The sequence below is a fragment of the Candoia aspera genome, chromosome 3, assembly GCF_035149785.1.
Source record: "Candoia aspera isolate rCanAsp1 chromosome 3, rCanAsp1.hap2, whole genome shotgun sequence".
Lineage (NCBI taxonomy): Eukaryota > Metazoa > Chordata > Lepidosauria > Squamata > Boidae > Candoia > Candoia aspera.
In genome coordinates, this window is record NC_086155.1 from 195,933,734 (window position 1) to 195,958,345 (window position 24,612).

Sequence of the window (24,612 nt, forward strand, 5' to 3'; positions counted from 1 at the left end):
TCACGAAGAGTCGGAAGCGACTAAACGAATAAACAACAATATGAGTAAGATATAAACAAAGAGTTCCTTGGATGCTGATAGATGGGACTCATTAAGCCTTACCCTTTGAAATAGGAAAAACACTGCCAAAATGAATATTTTGCATGGAATTCCTATATACATACGCTGGCAAATATTTTCAAAGTCAATACGTCGTTCCATAAATTTCTATGGAGTTCTTCAGTTCTGAAGGTATCTTTGAAAAAGATGCATTCGTCAGTGAAACATGGATCTCTACTCATATCGTTATGCTTTGTTGGGACAGAACCCATCAAGTTTCTTCTCCAAACTAAAAATGTTTACTGTTACAGTGCTTTTCAAAGAAATAATTTGTGCTCATTCCTATTATTCCATGGCTTTAGCTTAACAAATTAGCGGACATCCATATACATTTATATATGGAGCTTTTTACAGTATCTTAACTGTCTCACTTGCTCCCTCACTCCTTCACACAGGTGTTACTTATCATAATTTTGGTATACTGTACTCACCCCATTAGACACCTTCCCAATTGCTGTGCTGCCTCATTATGGCCACAGTGCGAGAGTGTGTGTGGGTGTGAGTGTGGGTGTTCTTGGGAGAGAAGGGTGAAGAAAACCAGGAATATAATCCCGGCAGGGTCATCCAAGTGGTGAAGGTCATCCCAGCTGCAGCAAGCAGACACCTATATTGGGCAGCAGCCATACAGAAGATGCTGGAAGCAGATGATTCCTTCAGTGACAACAGCAAGGACATTATTTCATACTGCAGTGGTCAACCACTCCTGCATTTAACCAAGAAAACCACATTGGTAGACAGTAAGGAGTGAGACAAGGCTGTATACTCTCCCCTTATTTATTCAGTATATATGCTTAATATATATTGAATTATAAAACATGCATGTTTTTAAAATCGGAGGAAAAAACATCAATAACCTGCACCACACTGATGACACTACTCTGATAGCTGAAAATGCAAAAGATCTGCAAGCTCACAGTAATGAAAGTCAAGGAGCACAGTGACAAATATGGGACTACTGTAAGATGAAATCTAAAGAAAACCAAACTCATCACAACAAATACAACAACCAGCCGTAGAACTGACAGTGAAGATATTAAAGTGGTGGACCGCTTCTGCCTTTTAGGACTGACTATTAACAGTAAAGGAACCAGCAGTAGAAATGATGGCCTTGGAAAAGATATTTAGATGCCATAATATGTCTATATCTACACAGATCAGAAGTATCTGTGGGCAGAGGTTTTCCCTGTGACACTATGGAAACAAAAGCTGAACTTCGAAGAAACAAGAGAGAGAGATTGGTGTTAGGGAAGACTCCTGAATATAGCATGAATAGCCAAGAAAACAAACCAATGGATCACTGAACAAATCAACCAAAGTTCTCACTTGATGCACACACAACCAGGCTCAAATCATCATACTTCAGACACATTAGGAGAATTCCAAGCTCTCTGGGGAAGTCTATAATGCTGGGAAAGGTGGAAGGAAAGAAAAGAAGAGGATGACCAGCAGCAAGGTGGATGGACTGAATTACAGTGGTGATAGGTAAACCATTGAAAGACCTGAAGGATGAGGGTGGGGACATGTTGTCCTGCAGAAAATCTGTACGGTTGCTAATAATAATAGAATAATAGCCCAACAAATTCAGCATACTGGTTCCAAGGCTAACAGCCCGATAACCTCTGAGATGTGCAAAGGCAAGGCAACAGAGCCCCCCCTTCAGGGGTGATGGGCGGTGATTAAAAAATTTAATAAATAAATAAACTTGTAACCCAGCAACTAATATTCCATAGAATACTACCTATGAATCTGATGATTTCAGATAGCAATTATGACTATGGCTGACTCAAATTTCTTCATAACTTTATCTAATTTGCTTAAGTGTAGGTTTAAGTAAGCAAAAAAAAAAACAAAAAAGCTCACATTATAAAATTTGATAGCAGGAAAGGAAGAAAAGCACAAAGCACAAAGATGTGCCTCCAACTATGTTGATCTATAAATCCCAGAAAATCAGCTGAAAGCGTCTAGGAATTCTGTAAGTTACCATCTGGTAACTGGGAATTCTGCATCTGGGAATTCTATAAGTTACATACCACCAGCAGAATTGTGTCCTGGAAGGCTGATTTAGTTCTTCAAAGGACGATCAGGTTTAAATGTTAGTACTATAAAGGAAAGGGTTAAAAAACCCATCCTCTATCTTAAACTGCTCTTCTTACAAGATAACCCATTATTTTACAATGCATGCTTTAACATATAATTTTTAATATTTTAATACAGATTTGTTTAAACAAAATACAGAAAGGATTTGAATGAAGTATCCATATAGTGCTTTTTAAATTTCTCTAGAAATATTAGCTTCATCAGTAAAGAACAACTCTCAAGAAATCTTAGTATTATTAGATGCCTCAAAGAAAATCGTGGGAATTAAACTATGTGGAAAAAGTTTTGATAAATCCCCAAATCTACAAATTAAATTTGATCTACCTGTTGACAGTCTTTAGAGTAATTTCAGCCCCTGCTTAGCTGAAATAATGCTTATGAAACAGGTCTTCTTGAATTATAAACTTTGAGTCCATTCTGCATTGAAGAACGAGCATATTTCGTTAGTAGTGTGCCAATCGTTTGCTTCTCTGAGCACAAGTCCCTGTAAAATAGAAGGTTGTTTTTTTTAACGTAATTCCCAAAGCCATTTAACGATTTCAGTATTCTAAGGCAAATTACAGAATCATCAATGACATACAGTATTGTGGTACATGGTGTCAACCAGCAGTAGCATACAATCTTGGCTGAAGAGGAATCGTGGAAATAATGTGCAATGGTTGTGAAAAAGGATGCGAAAGGAAATGAGGGAGCTATTGGTAACAGAAAGATACATGCAATAGGCTTTTTTTTTTAATCTGTTCAATCATGTCTGATTCTTGGAGACTGCCTGGACAAGTCTCTGCAGTTTTCTTGGCAAGGTTTTTCAGAAGTGGTTTGCCATTGCCTCCTTCCTAGGGCTGAGAGACAGTAACTGGCCCAAGGTACCCAGCTGGCTTTGTGCCTAAGGCAGGACTAGAACTCATGGTCTCCTGGGTTCTAGCCTGATGCCTTAACCACTACACCAAACTGACTCTCAGGCTAAAAATACTTCAGTTCTAATTGTGAATTGAAGCAAGAATTAGGTATGTTTGAGATGCTGGCAAATCCAGTATACATAAGGTATAAGGAGTGGGCTTGTGAACTGCTATAGGACGGCACTTATACTACTTACTCTACATATGGAGCTATATCAGCTTCTGTCCATTTGTCCCGAAGAGAGAACAAGCTTTTAAACCTTTCATTATCATCTTCTGGCAAATCTTCAACATTCAGCAAGAAAATTATCTCTGGCTTAGAGGATCTATCCACAAGAGCCAACCCCTTGAATAAATAAGATCAACATTGGAATATGTCCAGAAAACTTTTGTTATCGAGTAGATTAAAAATATTAATAAATATTTTTTTCTAAAATAACCCACACATGTTACTACGTTTCAGTCTTGTTCTTTCTTTCAATGAGAGAACTTCTTAAAGTTTTAGCCTTCAATTTTATGCTCCACATTGAGCACATTTATGGAAGTGGCATTTCCCATATCATATTACCTTTAACTGATCCTGTCTAGTTGTCATTCCTTCAGGGACACTCTGCTGCCATACTTCTTGGAATTCCGAGAGATTGAATTTAACTGCATTTTGTAAGAGCATTTGTGCAATTGCTCTACATACCTTCTCTTCATTCATTTCAAAGTAAGTCTCACCTGGTAAGGAATGTTAAAAATCAGAAATAATTAATGAAGACATTACATGCACTTGAATACGTATCTTTAAAAAATTGCCATCAACCTCAAAATAACATTAAACTCTGCAGTTTAATCAGAATTCAGTAGTTTAAGTTTGAATCTGGCATTCTCAGCTATTCATTCATATCAAAATACAAGTACTTCTGTTTATTTTTATTATTTTTATCCTGCAATTCTGCTCTAGGGGGTACTCAGGCCAGGCCCAACATCTTCATTATTAAAGATATGCATTTATGAAGGTAACTTACCTTCATCCATGTATTTTTTCCCGTAACTTTCCAGGATGTGTTCTATCATTTCCCTGAAATAGAAATGTGCCTAATTTCACTATAAAATATAATAAAACCAGTACTCTACAGAATTTGGCTTAAAACTAGCCACCCAGTTGCACCTTCTTGCATTATTTATCAATACATTTTCCTTAAATTTATGATAAATATTTAAGTGCACTAATAAGACCATTTAGTGGGGGTTTATAAGGCAAAATGCATGCTGAAGACTGATGTTCTCCCTTGCATCAAAGGTAAGCTGACAACTGTTTTCCCCCATTCCACTAGAGCACCCTTCCCCAACCTCGAAAGACAGAGCAGATTTCCAAAGACAGTGCAGCCTTCCCACGGAGCCACATGTAGGAAATGTTCGCTGGAAAAGCTGGGTCCAAAAAGGGAACAGCAAAGGCAGCGAGGTGCTTCTGCTTTGGGCATGGCAGCTGGGTGCTAAAGGCAAAAGGCCAGTGTGGGGAACTGGGGGAGCTTCGCGAACACTGTGGCTTGCTGGGGGGGGGGGGGCTGAGGCTTCCAGCTGTGGCTTCGTGCTGCAGCTTGGGGGCTTCTTGAAGCCCCAGAGCCGTGTGGTTCTTGTGGGGCTGCTTGCTGCCCCACAAGGCAGGGTGAAGGGCGGCCAAAAGGGCAGAGATGGGAGGCAAGATAGGCGGGTGGGGGAGTTGAAACACCCCTGCGGTTGTAAGCATGGGTGGGCTGCCAAGCACCCAAATTTTGATCATGTGACCATGGGGGTGCTGCAATGGCCGTAACTTCGGGCACAGGTCTAAGTCCGCTTACTCAGTACCATCATAACTTTGAACAGTTGCTGAATGAATGGTCGTAACTCAAGGACTACCTGTAGTTTAGTAAATAAACCGTGATTAAGGAAACCAAGACTTGGCATCATATGAAAATCCAGTTTTATTCTGTTTGGCTTTAAATCTGAAATTACTGATTTTGTAAACAGCATATTATACTAATTAAAACAGAAACTTTTCAACATTTCACAAATAAACAACGGGATGAACCTTATTATTTTAGAATAAAGTGCTACCTTACATATTTATATAGACATAAATAAAACAACTTACTTGGGTTCTAGAGGACCAAGCTCTTGAACACATACACTTAAAGGAACTTTGCTGAATGACCAGGACTCTGTATATATTAGCTGGGTCACATGATTCAACAGTTTCATCTCATAATCAAAGTCTAGAATCCTCCAGTACCCTGCCAAGTGCAGAATGGCATTAGCATATAATCTGCAAACTCCATTATAAAATCCATACCATGCAGAGCTCTTCTGCGTTGATCTTTTCCTGATCTTTTATCTGCACATCTGCATGATGGTCAAGATGCCAGCCTAGCTATTTTCTCCCTCAGTACTCAACTGGAGAAGAGCCAGTTTGGTGTACTGGTTAAGGCACCAGCCTAGAGACCAGGAGACCAGGAGTTCTAGTCCTGCCTTAGGCACAAAGCCAGGTGGTTGACCTTGGGCCAGTCACTGTCTCTCAGTCCTAGGAAGAAGCCAATGGCAAACCACTTCTGAAAATCCTTGCCAAGAAAACTGTGGGAACCAATCCAGACAGTAGACAAGAGTCAACACTGACTCAAAGGTGTGCACATGCACATACACACACAAATCCCTCAACTGAAGAGTATAATCCAAGTATCTATACAGCTGTGGTCTAGGTTCTGGCTGTGTACACAACTGTACATCAGGCAGAGCACAAGACCTATCTGAAGTGTTGAAAGTAAACTGGAGAGCAATAAGGAAACGCTGTGCTATTTTACCTGGTAATTTTTTAAAAAAAAGATTCTTAGACAGTTGTGATTACCTCTCTGGTCTCCTAAAATGAGATGGGGCATGAGACTGAATTCACTGTCAAACACCTGAAAAATTTCTGTATTCTGTATTACACTGACTCGAAGGCACAAATATAGTCTGTATTATAGTAAAGTACAGTAGAAGTAAGTAATTTTCAGTTTAAATAAGGAATTCCAAGAAACATATAAGAAAGGATCTAGCCACATTCTGTAGCTAAAACTACCTTGAACTTGACATGCTTTCAGAACCTTCAGTTGATGCATTATTTCTTCCTCACTTGCTTGGACCAGATCCAAGAAGTCCTCTGTTGTATACTACAGAAAGTAGACAAAACACACAGAAGCACTGAGCTAACAATTTCTTCCTTAAATTTGATTGCTATTCTACGAGTGTCTTGGTACTGCTCTATAAATAAATGTTTAAAACTAATCCTGAATATTTTATCTTATTTTTCCAGCTTTTCAACACTAGCTAGTGTAAAGTTGAAGGCTGAATGGGACTTTTGTTAAGTCCTGTTTACTTCTCCCACCTAAGTTTATTTCAAGGGAAGTATGTGCGATTTTCTTTGGGTAAGGATTGCATTTCTGTCACATGCTGAGAACTACACTGGGAGGGTATTTCAGGACCTTTTAAGAGGTGAAACAAGGCCACTTAAAACACCCCCAAAATGCAAAAAAGGGAACAAAAAATTAAGTCCCATCCACTTTTGAAGCCACAAAAGGGATGGAGAACTACACTTTTTGTACCCTTTGTTTTGTAAGGGTAGAAGGGAAATTACAGGTAATCCTCGCTTAATGACCACAATTGGGTCCGGAATTTTGGTTGCTAAGCAAAGCAATCATTAAGTGAATCGACCTGATTTCACCATCTTTTTTGCAGCAGTCGTTAAGTGAATCACCATGGCCATTAAGTGAACCACGTGGTTGTTAAGCCAATCATGCAGTTCCCTGTTGATTTTGCTTACTGGAAGCTGACACGAAAGGTCAAAAATGGCGATCATGTGACTGTAGGACGCTGCAACAGTGGTAAATGCAATCCAGTTGCCAAACACCTGAATCGTGACCACATGACAGTGGGGACGGTCATAAGTGCGAGGACTGCCTGCAAGTTGGTTTTTCCAGCACCATCCTAAGTCCAAACCATCGCTAAACAAATGGTTGTTAAGTGAGGACTACCTGTATGCACTTGGGGAAACCACTGAAGAAAATAATGACTTCAGTGATAATGGGTATCTCAGCCCATAGAGACTAGGTCCCAGAGACATAGCATAGAATACATTTGTGAGTGGGAGGCTATATTTGCCGTATACACCAAGCTAAAAAGTTTAGGTAATTAATACATGTACACATGGCTATCACAACACAGCTTTTCCATTCACTCTTCACAATGGGCCAGATGGGGAAATAACACAAACAAACATTCCTGGGTATTGAATATGGGTTGGTACTTTCTAATTGCAGTTGATGCCTTGCTGTTAATTTTTATTCTTGCACAAAGTTTATCTTAATGTCTCTTTATGAAAAGCTATATTTTGTTTTGGCTGAGAATTTTCTACCCATCCATACATTCATCCCTTGTCTTATTTAATTGTTACCTTTGAGTTAGTCGCAATTCTCTCTCTCTCACTGTCTGGACCTTCATAAGGATTTTCCATTAGAAGTTTCTTGAGTTTCTTCAGTTTAGGCCGCCGCCTTCTTAGTTCCCAAAAATTATTGGAGAAGCCTGTAATCTACAGCAAGAACCATAACTGGACTTGCCAGACTAATCTGTAAAGTTGGCACTTGCAGATATAACTCCATCAATCAGCAGCAGCAGAGAACGAACACAGTATAATGCCCCTCCGTTTGGCATATTAAATGACTCTTTAGAACTTCAGCCCTTTGGATACATTTGCTCCATTTCCATTTAACTCATCGGGCTGCTTTAACATACTGTAGGAAGCAGCAATTGTCACTGTGGCCTTCTGGACCTCTTGTCAGCCCTGGATACGGTGAGTTGTAGCCCAACCATATCTAGAGTGCCACACATCCCTTTCCCCAACTGCGTCCAATTGAAGCAAAATTTTGTTTTTTATTTCCCCTCAGCTGCTGTCTAAAATATCAATGCATGGCATGGTCTATTAAGTGAGAAAACAGAATGAGGCATCAAGGGATCTTAACTCTGCTTTTTCCAACTGTAGGTAGTGAAAATGTGTGATGGCCAAAAGCAGGGGGAAAGTTATGTTTGTGTCTGCATTATGGTCTTACTACTTAAAACAGTAGCGTTTAGAGAGATTTAACCTATTCTTACTGTACCCTCTTTCTTAGAGAAAGGACTGCTATAAACACAGAACCATGGAGCCAGGCAGGGAAAAAATGGTCAGTATTTGCCCTCAACCTATCAAATATCACATTCCTGCTTAGATGAATTTTAAGTCATGGATAACATGTGTCTTCTCAGCGGTTGCTCCGATATGTCTCCAAATCCAAGATCCCACCCTTAGATATGATGTGGTCCTGCCTATTTTAACTAATTATCCTACACACTATGCCCCTAAGTACTTCCCAAAATATTTATTGCATCTCTTGGCCACAAAATGCTCTGACTTAATTCATTGGATAAACTAGGGTTCTCTCACATCCACAAACCTGATCTCCTTGGAAAAGGATTTAAGTGTGACTTATTTTTTTAAAGGGAGGGGAATGACTTTTCAGAGATCTTAATTTGCTCTGGAGAATCTTCAGACACACAATACCTCAGTGTGGAGGATATTAGAGGAAGCCTTGTCTGCACCAAGCTGCTCTGGAGTTTCACAGCAAGGAATAAAAAGCAACATATTGGAAGTATCCGCTATTTTCATGTCATAAGTCTTATCTTTACTGCATATCACAGCATGTTCATCTTTCTCTCCACGGATCACCAGGCTGCAGGATGAAACAATTACGCATAAGCCAGGTGCACACATTATGCAAATTTACAACGTGATTTATTTTTCACTTAATGCAATGTTTGAACTCATCCATTGTGACGTAGCATAACTGTAGAATAAAAATTCCAGGATATGTGAACATTCCAGTCTATAGGTTTAACAGAGCAACTGCTGTAAAGTAGCACTAGCTCCAACACAAAGCTTTAAAATGCTGTGATGCAGAATTTAAAGTCTTTTAGAATTTACCTAGCAGCATATTACAATTATAAGCTGCAGATTCAAGTGGTTTGCTCTAAAAATAAGGAAACAAAAAAGTTCAACTGTTCTTCTTTTTGATCATACAGTCGTTAGATTTACATGCCAATGCAACTATTATGAATGGGAGGGGATGGGGTGCACACTTGCTATAACAAAGTTTGGCCAAGAAGAGACAAACAAGAGACACCTGCCTCTGCCCAGCTTACGAAAATTGTAAGTGAATTTTGCCAGGAAGTGGCAGAACAGCACTTATTTGCTCAGAAATAGCATACTTCTTGTGAAATTTATTTGGGAGATCAATAATATACTTTAAGATTTCACTGCCAAAACCCATACAATAAACTTAGCAGTCTTGTGAGGATTGCTTTTATACTGATGTCATCTCCTCACCTATTGGGTTCTGTTCCTGGTACAGATACAAATCTTAGATTTTTTTTTAATCCATTCAATCGCATCCAATTCTCAGACCCGTGCTGGGTCAGGAAACAATTTATCTTAGTTAGGGGAAGGCTATTATCATATTCTGTCTCTCATTTACTCAAAGCACCACTCCATTATGAACAATTAAAAGATTTACAGTAATGTATGAGCAAATATTGTAGGATATAATCCCACCTTAGGCACGAAAGCCAGCTGGGTGACCTTGGGCCAGTCGCCCTCTCTCAGCCCAACAGCCAATCAGGCGTGGTATGAGAGTTCTAGTCCCGCCTTAGGCACGAAAGCCGGCTGGGTGACCTTGGGCCAGTCACCCCTCTCAGCCCAAGAGCCAATCAGGCGTGGTATGAGAGTTCTAGTCCCGCCTTAGGCACGAAAGCCGGCTGGGTGAGCTTGGGCCAGTCACTCTCTCTCAGCCCAATTCACCTCACAGGGTTGTTGTTGTGGGGAAAATAGGAGGAGGAAGGAGTACTAGGCATGTTTGCCACCTTGAGTTATTTATAAAAATAATAAAGGTGGGATAATAAATAAATAAATATGTTGTTTGCATTTAAAGAGGGCACCACAAAACTACTCCATATTTAATAACATGGCACTTCGTCACAAACTATTCTTTTTTGTTTCCTTTTACATGTACAGATAATCTTTTTCTTTCATTCCCCCCGCGTTTTTTCCCTGTCCCTCAGCCAACTGCCCCCAATTTTTTTCAATTTGCTGGCTATAAGGACTTGCAATTTGCAATGAACTAGCTGCCCAGTCATTCAGAGTTGTGCAGCATACAAGTTTAATAGGTTATTATTGATTTACTGAAATAACAAACCATTATTTCAACCAGTCTGTATCTGCAGTAGCTATCCCACACTGCAGCAGATTATAATAGGCTGCACAGGTATTCATGTTAAAAATGCTGTAGCTGTGATTGAACAACGGAAGTTGCAGTCCAGCAACACCTAACACAGGGTGGAACAACGTTTAAAGCAACTTTTGGCCTGCGACTCTCCACAGCCCCAATCAGCATGGAAGACAGGAGCTGTAACCTAAATGGCTGGACAGAAAAATGTGCCAATCTTGAATAAAGACAAGTACTGTTAAAGAGAGCCAGTGAAGTGTGGTGGTGAAAGTGCTAGGTGGTTCTTTAGGCATGGAAGCCAACTGCGTGATTTTGGGCCAGTCTCTCTCTCAGCCCAACCCACCTCACAAGGTGGTTGTTGCAGGGAAAGTAGGAGGAAGGAGCAATAGGTATGCACACCACCTGGAGTTGACCAAAATAAAGGTGGGGTTTAAAAATATGTAATAATAAATAAAGATGGGAGGCTGATAGATCTGAAAACTTCCAGCTCAGTTTCTCCCAATATTCCAGGTATGTTGAACCATACTTCTCAGCCAAGGGGAAAAACAAACAAACCCAGAAACAAGCTGAATTCTAGTCTAACACAGTGTTTTTCAAACTTGGCAACTTTAAGATGTGTGGACTTCAAGTCCCAGAATTCCCCCAGTTTGAGCAACGCAACACTGCTCTAACACATCCGGCGCACGCGGAGATGGGCAATGCAATTCCTTTCCTCAATTAGACTAGCTGACCCTCCCAGGCGGCAGGGGTCGCTGTAGAGCCGTGAGACAAGCTAGCAAGCCGGCAGCAAGCTCTGCCGCCAGGGGGCACTGCCGAGCATGCGCGTACCTTCGCCCCGCCTCCAACTCGTGGCATAGCTCCGGCTCCAGCTGCAGAAGACTGTAATCCCCGGCATCGACCTGCGGGCTAAAGCTGAGGCACTGCACCGTCGGAAGCAGCTCCGCAGGGTTTAGTTTAGCGACCTGCAGAGTGGCGTCGACCTCTTCGCGGCTACGCATCCTTGGCGGCTTTCCCTATTTAGAGCTAACGGGCGTCTCCAGTAGCAACGGCTAAGAGGGCGGAGAAAGAGCGTCCTCTTCCGAAAGCGCGCCAAAACCACCTCGTCACATGATGCAGACGGGGGCGTGGCTTCTGCGCCATATGCGCCCAATCCGAGGGAGGAGGCGGGGCTAAAAGCCTGCAAGAGGGCGGTGTGTAGGGAAATCGACTGCCTGAGTGATAAGTGTGTACTTGTATAGAGGATAGTTATGCGGTTTACGTCTACGACCTATCCAAGAAAACAAAGCGGAAGGGAGAATTTGTGAAGATGTAATGCTTCAGTATTACATTTTTATTATTTTTTATTATTTTTGAGGAAGAAAAAAAGAATAAGGAAATAAAGTGGCAAAAAAGAAAAACAATACACAAAGTGAATAAACAGGTTTTACAAGCATCTTTGAATCAAATAGGACCAAATTAGTTAGATAAGAATTTTAAATCTTTCATTAGTTTTACATTACTGAATATCTTACACTGCCTTAAAAGCTGTAGGTCATTGTTAAAATCCAGTTAGTATACAAATATCAAGGGCATTAATCAATCAAAAGAATTTCTGCCCTAACAGCCAAAGATCTCTCACTTTTTTTAGTAATTAGGGTCTTTTTAAAATATCAGTCCATCCCTAAGGAAAAATATAGGTCTCGTACTATCAGTATCCAAGCCCTGGAAGGAAGAGGAAAAAAGCCAACCACATTTAGTTATTTATATCTTCAAACAAAGACTCAGATTCATTCTGACTACAATAATACCAAAAGGAAGGCTATTTGCATAACATGTAGAAACTACAGTCTTCCCAGGTCATTCAGATAGTTTCTCCAAGAATGCACAAACGCAAAGCAGCCAAGAGCTATTGATCAGTATTGCAACAATCACTGCCTCAATCAGTTGGGAAAAAATGGGATTAAAATGATTTAATCCTAACAAATGTAGTCCATATAATCTTAATTGCAGATCTATCTATCTATCTATCTATCTATCTATCTATCTACCTACCTACCTACCTACCTACCTACCTACCTACCTACCTACCTACCTATCTATCTGATTTCTATAGCCACCCAACCCAGCTAGTGACTCTGGGTAGCGTACAATCATAAAAATATAAAACGATACAAAATAAATATATGGAGAAAACTGATTGAATGAATAATTTCCAACCAGCTTAGCCAATGAGGGAATCACGTTGGGACTTGTAGTTCAGCTGAATATCTGAAGGGCCATGGATTCCCAGTCCTGGTCTGAGGGTGCAGCTCCTTGAATTTTCAGCCAGCCTGTTATAATGTCATTATTTTACATTCCACCATCTAATTTTATGTTCCAGAATGCCACATGGGGGCAGACTGATACAACACATGAACAGCTGTGCTTGGTCAGGAAACACTACAATGAAAATATGGGTACTGTACAATATCTGAGCTGCACAAATCAGGATGATCACTTAGAGCAGTGTTTCTCAACCTTGGCAACTTGAAGATGTGTGGACCAACTCCCAGAATTCCCTAGCCAGCATGCTGGCTGGGGAATTCTGGGAGTTGAAGTCCACACATCTTACAGTAGTCAAGGTTGAGAAATACTGACCTAGAAAAAAGCAAGGCATGAGAGTTTTCTGTATCTTTTTCCTGCCACCTAATGGTGACCTGGAATTTGGCAGCCTAAATCTGATAGCCTAATGAAACTATAATATAATTGAAGGTGGAGATTTCAGCTGCATTTCCCTAGCTTCCTGTTCTCCAGCTACTGGCTGGTTTTGCATGGTTGAAGAAATTCCAGGACTTTCAATAACTGGAGCATTCTTCAAAGTACAACATATGGGCAGTGTTTGGCATGATGGGCTTACCTACTGTTTACTCAAACAAACTGCTTTGCTTTGCACATTATGCTGAGCTACAATCTGGCCAACTACATTTTAGTCTAGCATGTTGTGGAAAGCAGAACATATGATTAGTTTATAGCTCAGGTATTGTGGAAATCCCCAAAACTGAATCAAGTAAACTATGTTTAATTAACCATGAACAATGAGTCGCACAAGGTCTGAACCCAGTCTCATAATCAGAAGGTAGTTAGATAGACGTTTATATGTTGTTGTTTTTAATGTGTTAAATTGTGTCCAATTCTCGGAGACTGCCTGGACAAGTCCCTGCAGTTTTCTTGGCAAGGTTTTTTGGAAGTGGTTTGCCATTGCCTCCTTCCTAGGGCTGAGAGAGTGTGACTGGCCCAAGGTCACCCAGCTGGTTTTGTGCCTAAGGCAGGACTAGAATTCACAGTCTCCCAGCTTGTAGCCTGATGCCTTATCCATTGCACCAAACTGGCTCTCTCATGTATATGGTTAAAGTTGCATATATGACAATCCCATTTTTTTAAACAACAAATTGGTATTTATTCTCAAATAAATGAGTACTATCAGGAAAGTGGAAACCCTTATGTGTGAGGTTATGATCTTACTACCATCATTTAAAATGCAAACATTGTATGTACTAGTCTTTAAAAAATCTGGGATGCCAGTTTCACTTTGCTTCTCTTCTAACATGTTAACTTACCCCAAGCAATTAAGCCTCATCTAAAAGTTTTGGCAGTTTTTAGGTATGACTAAATAAGGCACTCCTCCTGTTAGAGAAGAATAGAATGAGGAACTGGAACAACCCCTTAATTTGTTCCGCTTTTCTCAACTTGAGGAAACAAATATTTTTAACAATTAAAAAAATATTATAACATTATTCTCCTGGAGCCTTCAGTGCTTTTTCAAGAAAAGGAAATTACTTCCAACAGCAAAGTGCTGACAATTTCCCCCTTGACCCATAAAATGTCCTGCTCTATCACAACCTCTTTCAGGACTGAAGCAATGATGTCTTCCTCCAGAGGGCAAAATGTGCAGATGTGTGTATATTTTTAATTCTATCCCTGCTTTGGGATGGCTAATGGATATGGCTCATGGGAATATCAAAGCTGTTTCCATGACACAAGAATGCAGCATTAACCAGAAAATACACACTAGCCATAGTTTGCCAGTCCCCTTTCTTGGCTGATATTTCTCCTGTAAATTAAAAAAAGTATGTCTGGCCCCTTGGGGTTAGAGTCACCCTGTGTGGGAAGGGAGAAGAATTAAGATTTAAGATAAATAGAATGCTAAAAGCTAAAATAAAAGAGTGGCCACCTTACTTTATATCTGGAAGCCAGAAGGAGAAATGAGCTGGTTTGGTCTAGTGGTTAAGGCAACGGGCTAGAAACCAGGAGACTGTGAGTTCTAGTCCTGCCTTAGGCATGAAAGCCACTGGGTGACCTTGGGCCAGTCACTCTATCTCAGCCCAACTCACTTCACAGGGTTGTTGTTGTGGAGAAAATAGGAGGAGGAAGGAGTATTAGTTATGTTTCCCGCCTTGAGTTATTTATAAAAATAATAAAGGTGGGATAAAAAAATCTAAAAAAAAACTACTGGGGGAGTTAATTCCCCATTTTGGTTTGAGTGACATGTTTCGCTATGAAAAAAACTCGGTTACTTGAAACAAAGCAGGTCAGTGGCATGTGATTACAGCATTCATCTCAACCACAGTCTTGAATTTCGTTTCAGGGTAGGACTGCATGCTTAGCCAAACCACAATACAGCTCAGCACCTTTTGCAGACCTGCTCACAACTGCTAAGAGACATGTAGTGCCGTGGAAGGAAAACTTGATAATTTCATAGACAGAAAACATTACACGTGGCTTCCCACACCGCCTTGCCCTGGGCCTGGTATGGACTATGGATAAAATACCCATCATCCAGCACCAGCAACTCTTTAAAGCAGTGTTTCTCAACCTTGGCAACTTCAAGCTGTATGGACTTCAACTCCCAGAATTCCCCATGCTGGCTGGGGAATTCTGGGAGTTGAAGTCCACACATCTTCAAGATGCCAAGGTTGCAAAACACTGGTTTAAACCAACAATACTGAAGTCTCAGCTTGCTATGTCAACTGCTACCCTGACAGCCTTCCAGCTGTATTTGTGACAGCTTGCTTTATTTCCTGTCTTTATTGTTTTCAGTTTCCAGGATTTTTTTTTTTACTCTACAGCTCGAACAGAAGGAGTTTGGAAGTTCTTTTTCAGAGCTTGCAGCTCACAAACGCTTATGCCTTTTAATAAAATGCATCAGCCGGAAAAGATGCTACCAGATTCCTCCTGATTTTTTGTTGCCATAGACTTAAGATGACTCTCTGACAACAGTGGCCTGAACAGGGTCAAAGCTTAGCTTAGCTTAGGCTACTCTAACCTCCTGTTTGTGTACCTAGAGGCCAGAAGAGAGGATGAATCTCAAAACAACACACACAAAACAAGAACCCAGGGAGGAAGCTAACTGTGATTAAGGTGTTCTGCCTTACTCCCATTCTGTCCAAGGTCACCTTCAGTGTGTACATTCAACAGAAACCAGGAGACTGAGTTCTAGTTCCGCCTTAGGCATGAAAGCTGGCTGCGTCACCTTGGGCCAGTCACTCTCTCTCAGCCCAAGAGCCAATCAGGCATGGTATGAGAGTTCTAGTCCCGCCTTAGGCATGAAAGCCGGCTGCGTGACCTTGGGCCAGTCCCTCTCTCTCAGCCCAACTCAATGCAATGTAGACTAGCCTCCTCGTGGTGCACCCCGGGCAACGTGACTTGTCACGGCTAAATAGTCTTCACATCTGACTGCTGGACCTCACAAGGATTTCCCAGCAAGAAAAACCAGCATGAACACCGAACTGCTATGCCATATGGTAAAAAAAAAAAAATCAACATATATCATCATTAATACTGGATATGCTAAACCAGAGATGCACCATTTGAAATCCCAGCCCCTGAAAGTCTGGTGTGGCTTGCAAGGACTTCCAAAACTTGTTGCCAGATTGTAATGTTTAACGGAAAACTATTACATAGTGCTAAGTGATCATATTAACATTTATTTTCAGTTTCATGGAAATTAAATTTGCACAATTTTAGGGTTTATCCTGGATTCATTGAATGCCTTTTGCAATGCAGCCCCCAGCAGCTCTCAGCCTGGTAAAAACCGTGCACTCCTATATTAAGCCATGGTTTGCTTAATCATGGTTTATCAAATGAACTAGAATTGGCTGCTTTCACATAATTTGAATGTTGTCTGACCAGGAAAATATCCCATCCAAATTGTGAGATTCGGTACACGGTGTTTGGTTTCAAAGGCATGAAGAGGGATCTTGTTTGAAAGGCAGCGTGGAAGTGATCATAGAATCATAGGGCTGGAAGGGACCTTGGAGGTGTTCTAGTCACACCAGCTGCATCTCTACCTGGACTGGGTTAGACTGATCTCAGCAATCCATGCCCTAATAAGCCCATGACCAGATTACTGCTACAGAGCATTTTATAGGGGGATACCATTAAAGTCATCCAGAAGCTGCAGCTGGACAGAACACAGCCATCTGACTACTCAGGGGAGAGCGACATTACACCAGTACTGGAGGGCTGCACTGCCATTGGTAATGGTACATGGGAATGACCTTGGGAGACAGTAGGAGGAGCCACAGACTAGACTGGTCAGATAAGAGGCAGCTGAGCCCTCAAAAGAAATGGGAACTTGGCAAACATCTCAGAAGGGACCCTCCCTAGTTTCTTGGACTGTAAAGGTGAGTGGGGGGGATGTACGTTCAGATTTGCGAGATTCTGCTAATGTAACCTTACGATAAAGTTAGAGCTAGTACTTCTGATCTTGCAAGGCTGACACAATTTAAGGTTTTATCTTCCATTTATGGAGCAAGTGGAACTGCTCAGGGTCCAAGTTTTTATGAGACCCACTTCTCTAATTTCATGTAAACTAGGGGCTACCATCAGACAGAGACGCCCTGCTCTTGGTCCTCTGGGTGGATCTGCCTTGCAGTGGGATGGTTAAAAGCAGAGCCTTCTCAGTGACGGATTGCAACATTCCAACTCAGGAGCTCTGTTCTGCGAGAGACACAATCTTGCTTCAAATGACAAGTGAGATATTTGTTCATTCACACATTTGCACAATAGCAGTCTGTCGCAGGACATAGACTGTTCTTTGTTTTAATGAACCTGATTTCATTTCTGCATTTCTGTAGTCTTTTAAGGAAAACAGCAAGACAGCAGTCTTCACTGTTTCATTCAAGATCATTTTCATTGTTCTTTTGTATAATGCTCTGGGCTTCTTCAGAAGGAAAAGCAGTAGAAAAAGAAAAAAAATGTTTACTTGCTTACTTATTTACTTACTGTATTCACAGTTGTACTCCATTCTGCTTCAAAGATCCCAAGCTAGTAGCGTCAAATTGACAACATTCAAAATCATAACAGTAACAGCTCAAAAATAACACTACTTAAAGATTGTTAAAAGCCAATTCCAGGCATCATTCCTACTCTCCAAATACTCTTAAAGGATCAGGTCTTAGTTGCCTTACAAAATAATAGGGCCTTACGAATCTTGAAGGGCAGCAGATTTCAAAAGGTGGAACAGCTATAGCAAAGACCTCTTTATACATCCTTTCTCCCCCTACCCTTAACCTGCTGAGGAGGGAAAATCCAGAACATCCCCTCCTGGGTAGGTTGTTGTTGGCCTTTCAGGGTAATCCAGACAAGGAGCACAAACCATGAGCACTAACACTACCTTTATTAGAAGGTTACAGTAACAGAATCTTGCAAATTTGGACAGCATTTCTCCCCTCCTGTAATGGCTTGTGGGAATGACCTTGGGAGACTGGGCAAAGAGATGCTGCCAAGGGAACAGCCAGATAAGAAAGAACATAACCCACAGCTGGATAGTAGGTGGGGCAAGAGGTTCAGAAGAGACCCTCCCCTCTCTGCAAGATTGGTGTCAGCCTTACTAGGTAGACCAGACAGGAAACACAACCAGTTGAGCTAATTCTAGTTTATTGTAAAGCTACATTGACAAAATCTTGCAAGTCTGAAAGTACATATCTCTGCTTATCTCCTTTACAGCCTGAGAAACTAGGGAGGGTCCTTTCTGAGCCTCTTGCCCCACCCACTATCCAGCTGTGGACTATGCTGTCTCTTGTCTGACTGTTCCCTTGGCAGCATCTCTTTGCCCAGTCTCCCAAGGTCATTCCCACATACCACTTTCCTTTACTTTTACTTTCCAGAAAGCTAGGGAGAGTCTGTTCTGAGATGTTTCCCACATCCTTATGCTTCTGTGGGCTGCAATACCTTTTGCATGACTGTTGTCTAGACTGTGACTCTTCCTCCTGTCTCCCAAGGTCATTCCCATATACCATTACAGTGGCCCTGCAGATAACCTGGATTTAAGCCTCATAAGGTTTTCTAATTAATAACCAGCATCTTGAATTGTACCTAGAAGACTTTTGTAGCCAAAATAGCGTATCAGTATTACTCTATTAAAGCATTCCTTACCCACTGACATATGGGCTGCTGTATTTTGCACCTGTTGAAATTTCTGAGTAGTCTTCAATGGCAGTCCCAAGTAAAGTGCATGGCAGCAGTCCAGCTTCAAAATAATGGCATGAGTACTATTGCCAAGACCTTCTGCTCCAGCAACTGCCTTACCTGGCACACCTGGCCACAGGCTCTACCTGCTGCTTTAGCAGCAGCTGGGACTCCAGGACCCATATCATGCACCTGTCCCTTCCAGAATAGCACAAGCCCTTCTCAGAGTTAACAAAGGAGCGGGCATTGTCACTGGTGGTCCCTGAATGAACAGTATCTCTGTCTTCCAAGGATTCAGCTTTAGCTTGTTTTCCCATAGCCTCCAGGCAACCAGATGAAGCTTTCAAGATTGATGTCAGCCCTTTGAGGTAGGCCAGGTCAAGAAATAGGCAACCCTGGCACCCTTGGAACTCTGCTTTATTGTGATAGGGTATAATAACAGTATCTTGAAAGCTTGACAGAGTTTCTCTCTCCTTCTTATACTCAAGAGCAGAGTTTCTCAACCTTGGCGACTTTAAGCTGGCTGGGGAATTCTGGGAGTTGAAGTCCACCCATCTTAAAGTCCCCGAGGTTGAGAAACACTGCCCAAGAGAATCAAGGCAGGGGAACCTTGAGTTTCTTTCTCACCCCCTTTTCCCTTTGAAGACAAAGCTGCTGTTTATGTAATCACTCTTCCATTGCTTCTTGCGGTTATCTTTGTACTTTTCTACATTCTCAGGCTCATTATGTTCCGGTGAGCATTTGGTAGTAAGTGATGATGCACTGCCTTTTTAATAAAAATAATTTATTTTATGCAGGGTTTTGATTGTTTATGTAGGTACTGTTTTAGTCCTTGTGGGTTTTATGCTTACTGTAAACTGCTTTGAGACTTTGAAGTGGGTGGTATATGCATTGCCATATAAATAAAGACATCTCAGTGAGGTTAATGGGATTTTGAACTGACAAGCATAAGCTTGGGCTGCAACAGCAGTTCACTTCAGACAGACAGAGGCAATACAGCATTTATTACCTGCAGCAGAATTCTGGGGAAGTGTACCTTACCGGTAGAATAAAGTTTAGAATACTGTAAAGTGTCAAAACTGACACAGCATATAAAATTTAAAGAATGACAGAAAAGCCAAAAAAAAAAAACCATTTTAGCTGGTGTCTTTACATGAAATTAAGGTATCATTTTTTATTTCAGTTTAAAGAGCAATGCATAATGTGTCATGAATTATACCAATATATACATGTTTATAAGCAGAAGGAGATTTTTATCCAAGTGATGAAATCTTTCCATGCTGGAAAAATCACTCATTAGATTTTTATTTTGCCTTTTGTACAGCAGCTCCAGGCAGGATATATAGAGTGATCCCTCCTCCTCTTTTTGCTCCCAACAACCCTGCGAGGTAGGTTGGGGTGAGAGAAAGTGACCGGGTACCTTTGGGCCAGTCCCACCTATCTCACTGGGCTGCTGAGAATAAAAAATGGAGGTGGGAGCACTACCTATACGCTTGGGAAAGAAAGGTGGAAAATACTTCTAAAGCAGAGCACTGCACAGCTGTGACTCATCGAAGCAAATGCTCCGCATTGTCCCTTCATATTGATTTCCCCGCAATAACTGGACAATGCTGGGTGCACAACAAGCAAACCGGGAAACGAGCAGGCGCGCGCAAGGAAACGTTTAATTTTTATTCCCGCCCCTCCAGCTCCGCAAGCGAGAATGAACAGCAGCGGCGCAAGCAAGCCAAGCTGGGCGCGGGGCTCCAGGACGCCTCGAAGCCCCTCCGGGCGGTGCAAAGATACGGCCCCAGAGGTCTGAGGCCCGCCTGGCCGGAGATATCTGTGACTTTAAAAGAGGAACCGCTGCTGTTGCTTTCCATTGACAACTTGATTTTTCAGCTTCCCGTGACTCCCACCCTGCTTCTGTTTTGGAGGAAGAAGAACAGGAAAAGCTGAAATGAAGCGGAGGGGGGCCGCGCTCCAGAAGCGCCTCCTTCCACTCGCTTGTGCGCTCTGCGCTCTTAGGTGTTGCTAACCACGGAACAATTGTTTCCCCCCGCCCCATGCTTCCCAGCGCCCCTCCCCGCCCGACCTTGAGGCGAATTGGCTCGCGTGCCGCCGCCGCCGCCGCCCCGGAGCGCACGGCTTCAGCGCAAGCGAAGCCCCTCGCCGCCGGGCCGGACGGAGGGGGACGCTGCTGGCAAGGCTGCGCTTTGCTGCAACCACGTGCCATTCGCAGCCTGCCTGTCACACGACAACAAGGAAGCCTTCGGTGAGATCTTCTCCCCGGGATCTCCGTGTGGAAAGCGACTTTCCCGATCCAGGTGAGTGAAAACCGGGGGCGGGGGGAAATTAAATGATAGGACTCCCCGGTCCCACCCGACCGAGACGGTGCCCCGGTCGTGTTGCCAAAGGCCAGATCTTCTTGGTGGCCAACTGATGGTGGCGGCTGCTTGTGTTTGTTTTCCTTTCGAGCGGGAGGGGGTTATGGCCCAGAAGCGGGGGGGCAGAGGCGTGCCTTTGCGCAGCCGAGCCGATAGCAGCCCGAGGGGTCCGGCGCTGCGCGCATCGGGGCCTTGCGGGTCGCCGCACTGGCCCCACCATCCAGGGGTGGGGTGCGCGCAGCCGGGAAAGCAGCGGGTCCGAGAGAAGCGCTTCTTGGGTCAGTTGAAGGAAGGGCTGAGTAAATTGCAAAGAGCGCGACGGGTAGAATTTGTAATTAAAAAGGAACGGGATAGGCTCTGGAGAAGCAAGCTGGCCCGGGAGCAGAGCCGGGAGGCGCAGGTATGCGCCCGGGAGTTCCGAGAACCGGAGCGACGTCGAGGCCTGGCTTTGAAGTCTAGGGTTTTGCTCAAGGACAGGGCAGGGCTTGCATCCTTTTGACACACTTACTACCTAAAGAGGAACCGTCCTGGACCATGAAGGCTAAGTCTAAAGTCAGAGCCCAGCTGGGGGAGGCTCAGGGGGGAGCTGAAAGGGAGGAAAGGGGGGGCATCTCCAAGCCTTGGGATGCTGAAATATGCATCCAGAACATCCTCACCTGTCATCTCCCACTTTGTTTTGGGCTTCTGGCCAGGCTGGTTGCAGCAATGGAAGAAAACAGCTTGGGCAACCTGCAACAGAGGGCAGCTGAGCTGGACTGCATGGCGGAGGTTCTTCTGACAGGGGAACAGCTAAGGTAGGGGTGTTGCTTTTCACCTATGCTTTGTGTGGCAGGACAGCAGGAGAAACTGGGTTCTACCCCAGATTTCGTTTTATGGATGGTTGCCTGTAATTATCCACTTTTCCTTTAAAGGCTGAAGGTTATATGGGGAGGGTCTCCCCTTATTTTATCAGCCTGAACAATAACCCTGCGAGGTAGAGTGGACTGAGAGGACATGACTGGTGCAAAGGTCTCAAAGGAATTCTGTGATTCAGCAGGGATATGAATCTGGACTTCCTCACTCCAAGTCTCATCTCGTAGCCATTGTGTTATAACAGAATGTACTTCGTGCTTTGTCCAGCTCCAAAATGATGCCTAATACTCTCATGGGCCAAGTCCCAAGGAGAAAAGACTGCTCTGAATGAACAAATAGCCCAGGATAATGTTCCAGATGTGGTGCTCCCATCATCCTCTACCAGATTGGCCTTGCTGGATGGAGGTATCCAGAGTTGTAATCCAGCTCATCTGGAAGACTGGTCTGGAATAAGGCAGTTTTCTGAGACAAGAGGTTGATCAATCTTCAGGGCCTGTCTCTTTATTAAGTTGTGTTTTCATTTCCCCAGCTGGCAGAAAACAACAATGAATTCAGAAGAGTGAGTTTAGGTTTATCCCTTAATCCGTTCAATCTATACAAAAGCAGGAGGATGTATTTAGCTGTCTTGCTGTTATGGGGTGGCCAGAGTCTGAAATGACCTTTTTTTTAAAAAAAACCCCAAAAGACATTTTTTCTGACATCTTTTCACATTTCTATCTGCCAGACTGTACCATCTAAACAACATTTCTTTTACCAGGTACACAGTCTTGGTTCTGCTACATATGGTAAAATCTACAATCTCCATACATAGGCATGTAGCTTTAATAGTCTATTATGTCTAATATACATTGACTTTCTCATAACTTGGGTTTTCAAGGATTGGATGCAGGGATTGGAGTGAAAACTAAAATGGGTAGAGCATGGTCCTGAAGCTCTATCTTCCTTGGCACAAGGCCACATTTCCCTCTTGGCATCTGTAATTTTCTGTTTTCCATTCCCCTTTTCAGAGTGTTGGCTTTCATTTAAATGATGACTGGCAATCCTGGGAATTGGATTGTCCACCTCTCCTGGAGAGCCTCAGCTTGCTGAATGTTGATGTATACCTTTATTGGTACAAGTTATAGCAGTGTTTCTCAACCTTGGCAAGTTTAAGCTATGTGGACTTCAACTCCTAGAATTCCCCAGCCAGCATGCTAGCTGGGGAATTCTGGGAGTTGAAGTTCACACAGTTTAAAGTAGCCGAGATTGAGAAACACTGAGTTATAGAGCCAGCCACCAATTTAAAAGCAATTAGCTAATTCCATGGAATTTAAGGCTTTCAATGCATTGGACATAAAGGGAAATAGAATTTCAGAAATGGTATGCTTATGACTACCATTTGTTGAGGAACAACAGCAGAATGAAAAGTATTGCTTTTATACCTCACCATCATGTAGGGGATGTCCATAGGCTTTAGGGTCAAAAAGGCCAAGATGGCGGCCATGGTGTGACTGGAGCTCCACCCTGTTTTCATGTGCAGGACTTTGGACTCCCCTGATCATAAGGATGGCTGCCAAGAGAAGTAGGATGTTCTTTTAGATAGTCTCTTTGGTTGGATCCAATAGGGATGCTCCTATTTTTAAAAAAAGCTTTCCAGGATGAGGTGAGATTAAAATTTGCGAGAGTTTTGCACCAATCCTTGGTGTAAAAGAATTTTTGTTGCAAAATGAAATTGCATTCAGGTAGAATTCACAAAGCCTTCATTATAGCCAGCCACAAACTTAGAGATCAAGTAAGAGGAGCTGAGATAAAAACATTTTTATTGCAAGCAAAACATGTGAACCTGTCAGCCTAATTATCTCTTGTTGTCATATCAAGTAGAGAAGATTGATTTTTGTTTTGTTTCTGGCTGTGTGCTATCCTGTGGTATACTTTTGTTGTAGGGTATGTGGCACAAGTACTTGCAGGCTGAAAAATTCAGGCATTATGATGCTCTGATATTTACTTGTTTACTTATTTACATGCAGTTAGATACTCTCCTGCTCCCAAACTCCAGGTGGTTTGCAAATAATAATTTTAAAAACAGAATCAACCAAATCATTCCAAAAGATAAAAAGCAACTTCCCATAAAAATAGCAGCCTGATCAGCATAAAATCTCATATATATATATATATATATATAGTATCCAAATTAAATATTACTCAAAAATCAACTTCCAAATACCTGTTTAAAACTTCCTTATAAAAATAATTCCTTATTGCAAAATACCAACATGGAAGGTGCTCAGGTGTATTCTGAAAGCAAGACATGCCACAGTATGAGGGTCATCACGGAGAAAGACAACCTTTAGACCATGTTCCCTTGACTTCTTGAAGGACAGGACCACAAGCATGCTTCCCTGCATCCTCACCTGGAGCCAGACCAGCTCTACCTGGAGAAGGCAGTCCTTGAAGTATCTTTATTCATTAATGGGTTGCATTTACCTGAGCAAAATGTAAGGAAAGGTGTGAGTATTAGTTACTCTGCTGTAGCCACCTTCTCTAACTAGCCACCATCCACCACACTTCTTGGGAAGTGTAATCCAGCAT

At 42.3% G+C, this 24,612-nt stretch overlaps 2 protein-coding genes across 4 annotated transcripts in view; one reads left to right on the forward strand and one right to left on the reverse strand.

The window, feature by feature from the left end:
* Positions 1 to 2,117: 2,117 nt before the first annotated feature.
* Positions 2,118 to 11,489, reverse strand: DSCC1 (DNA replication and sister chromatid cohesion 1). The gene is made up of 9 exons (XM_063299626.1): positions 11,228 to 11,489; positions 8,683 to 8,851; positions 7,543 to 7,677; positions 6,172 to 6,262; positions 5,212 to 5,350; positions 4,106 to 4,158; positions 3,661 to 3,815; positions 3,290 to 3,438; positions 2,118 to 2,680 (listed from the first exon to the last, which is right to left on the reverse strand). The coding sequence occupies exons 1-9, from the start codon at positions 11,395 to 11,397 to the stop codon at positions 2,572 to 2,574; spliced, it is 1,170 nt and encodes a 389-aa protein (XP_063155696.1). The 5' UTR covers positions 11,398 to 11,489; the 3' UTR covers positions 2,118 to 2,571.
* Positions 11,490 to 20,708: 9,219 nt separating this feature from the next.
* The window catches only part of DEPTOR (DEP domain containing MTOR interacting protein), a 59,363-nt gene continuing 55,459 nt past the window's right edge, over positions 20,709 to 24,612 (forward strand). For 2 of the 3 annotated variants that reach the window (XM_063299627.1, XM_063299629.1), the window contains exons 1-2: positions 20,709 to 21,132; positions 21,885 to 21,986. In XM_063299627.1, the coding sequence (XP_063155697.1) occupies positions 21,898 to 21,986 (89 nt within the window). In that variant the 5' untranslated portion in view covers positions 20,709 to 21,132; positions 21,885 to 21,897. The remainder of the gene's footprint in view (positions 21,133 to 21,884; positions 21,987 to 24,612) is intronic. The other variant, XM_063299628.1, reaches the window with a different exon arrangement.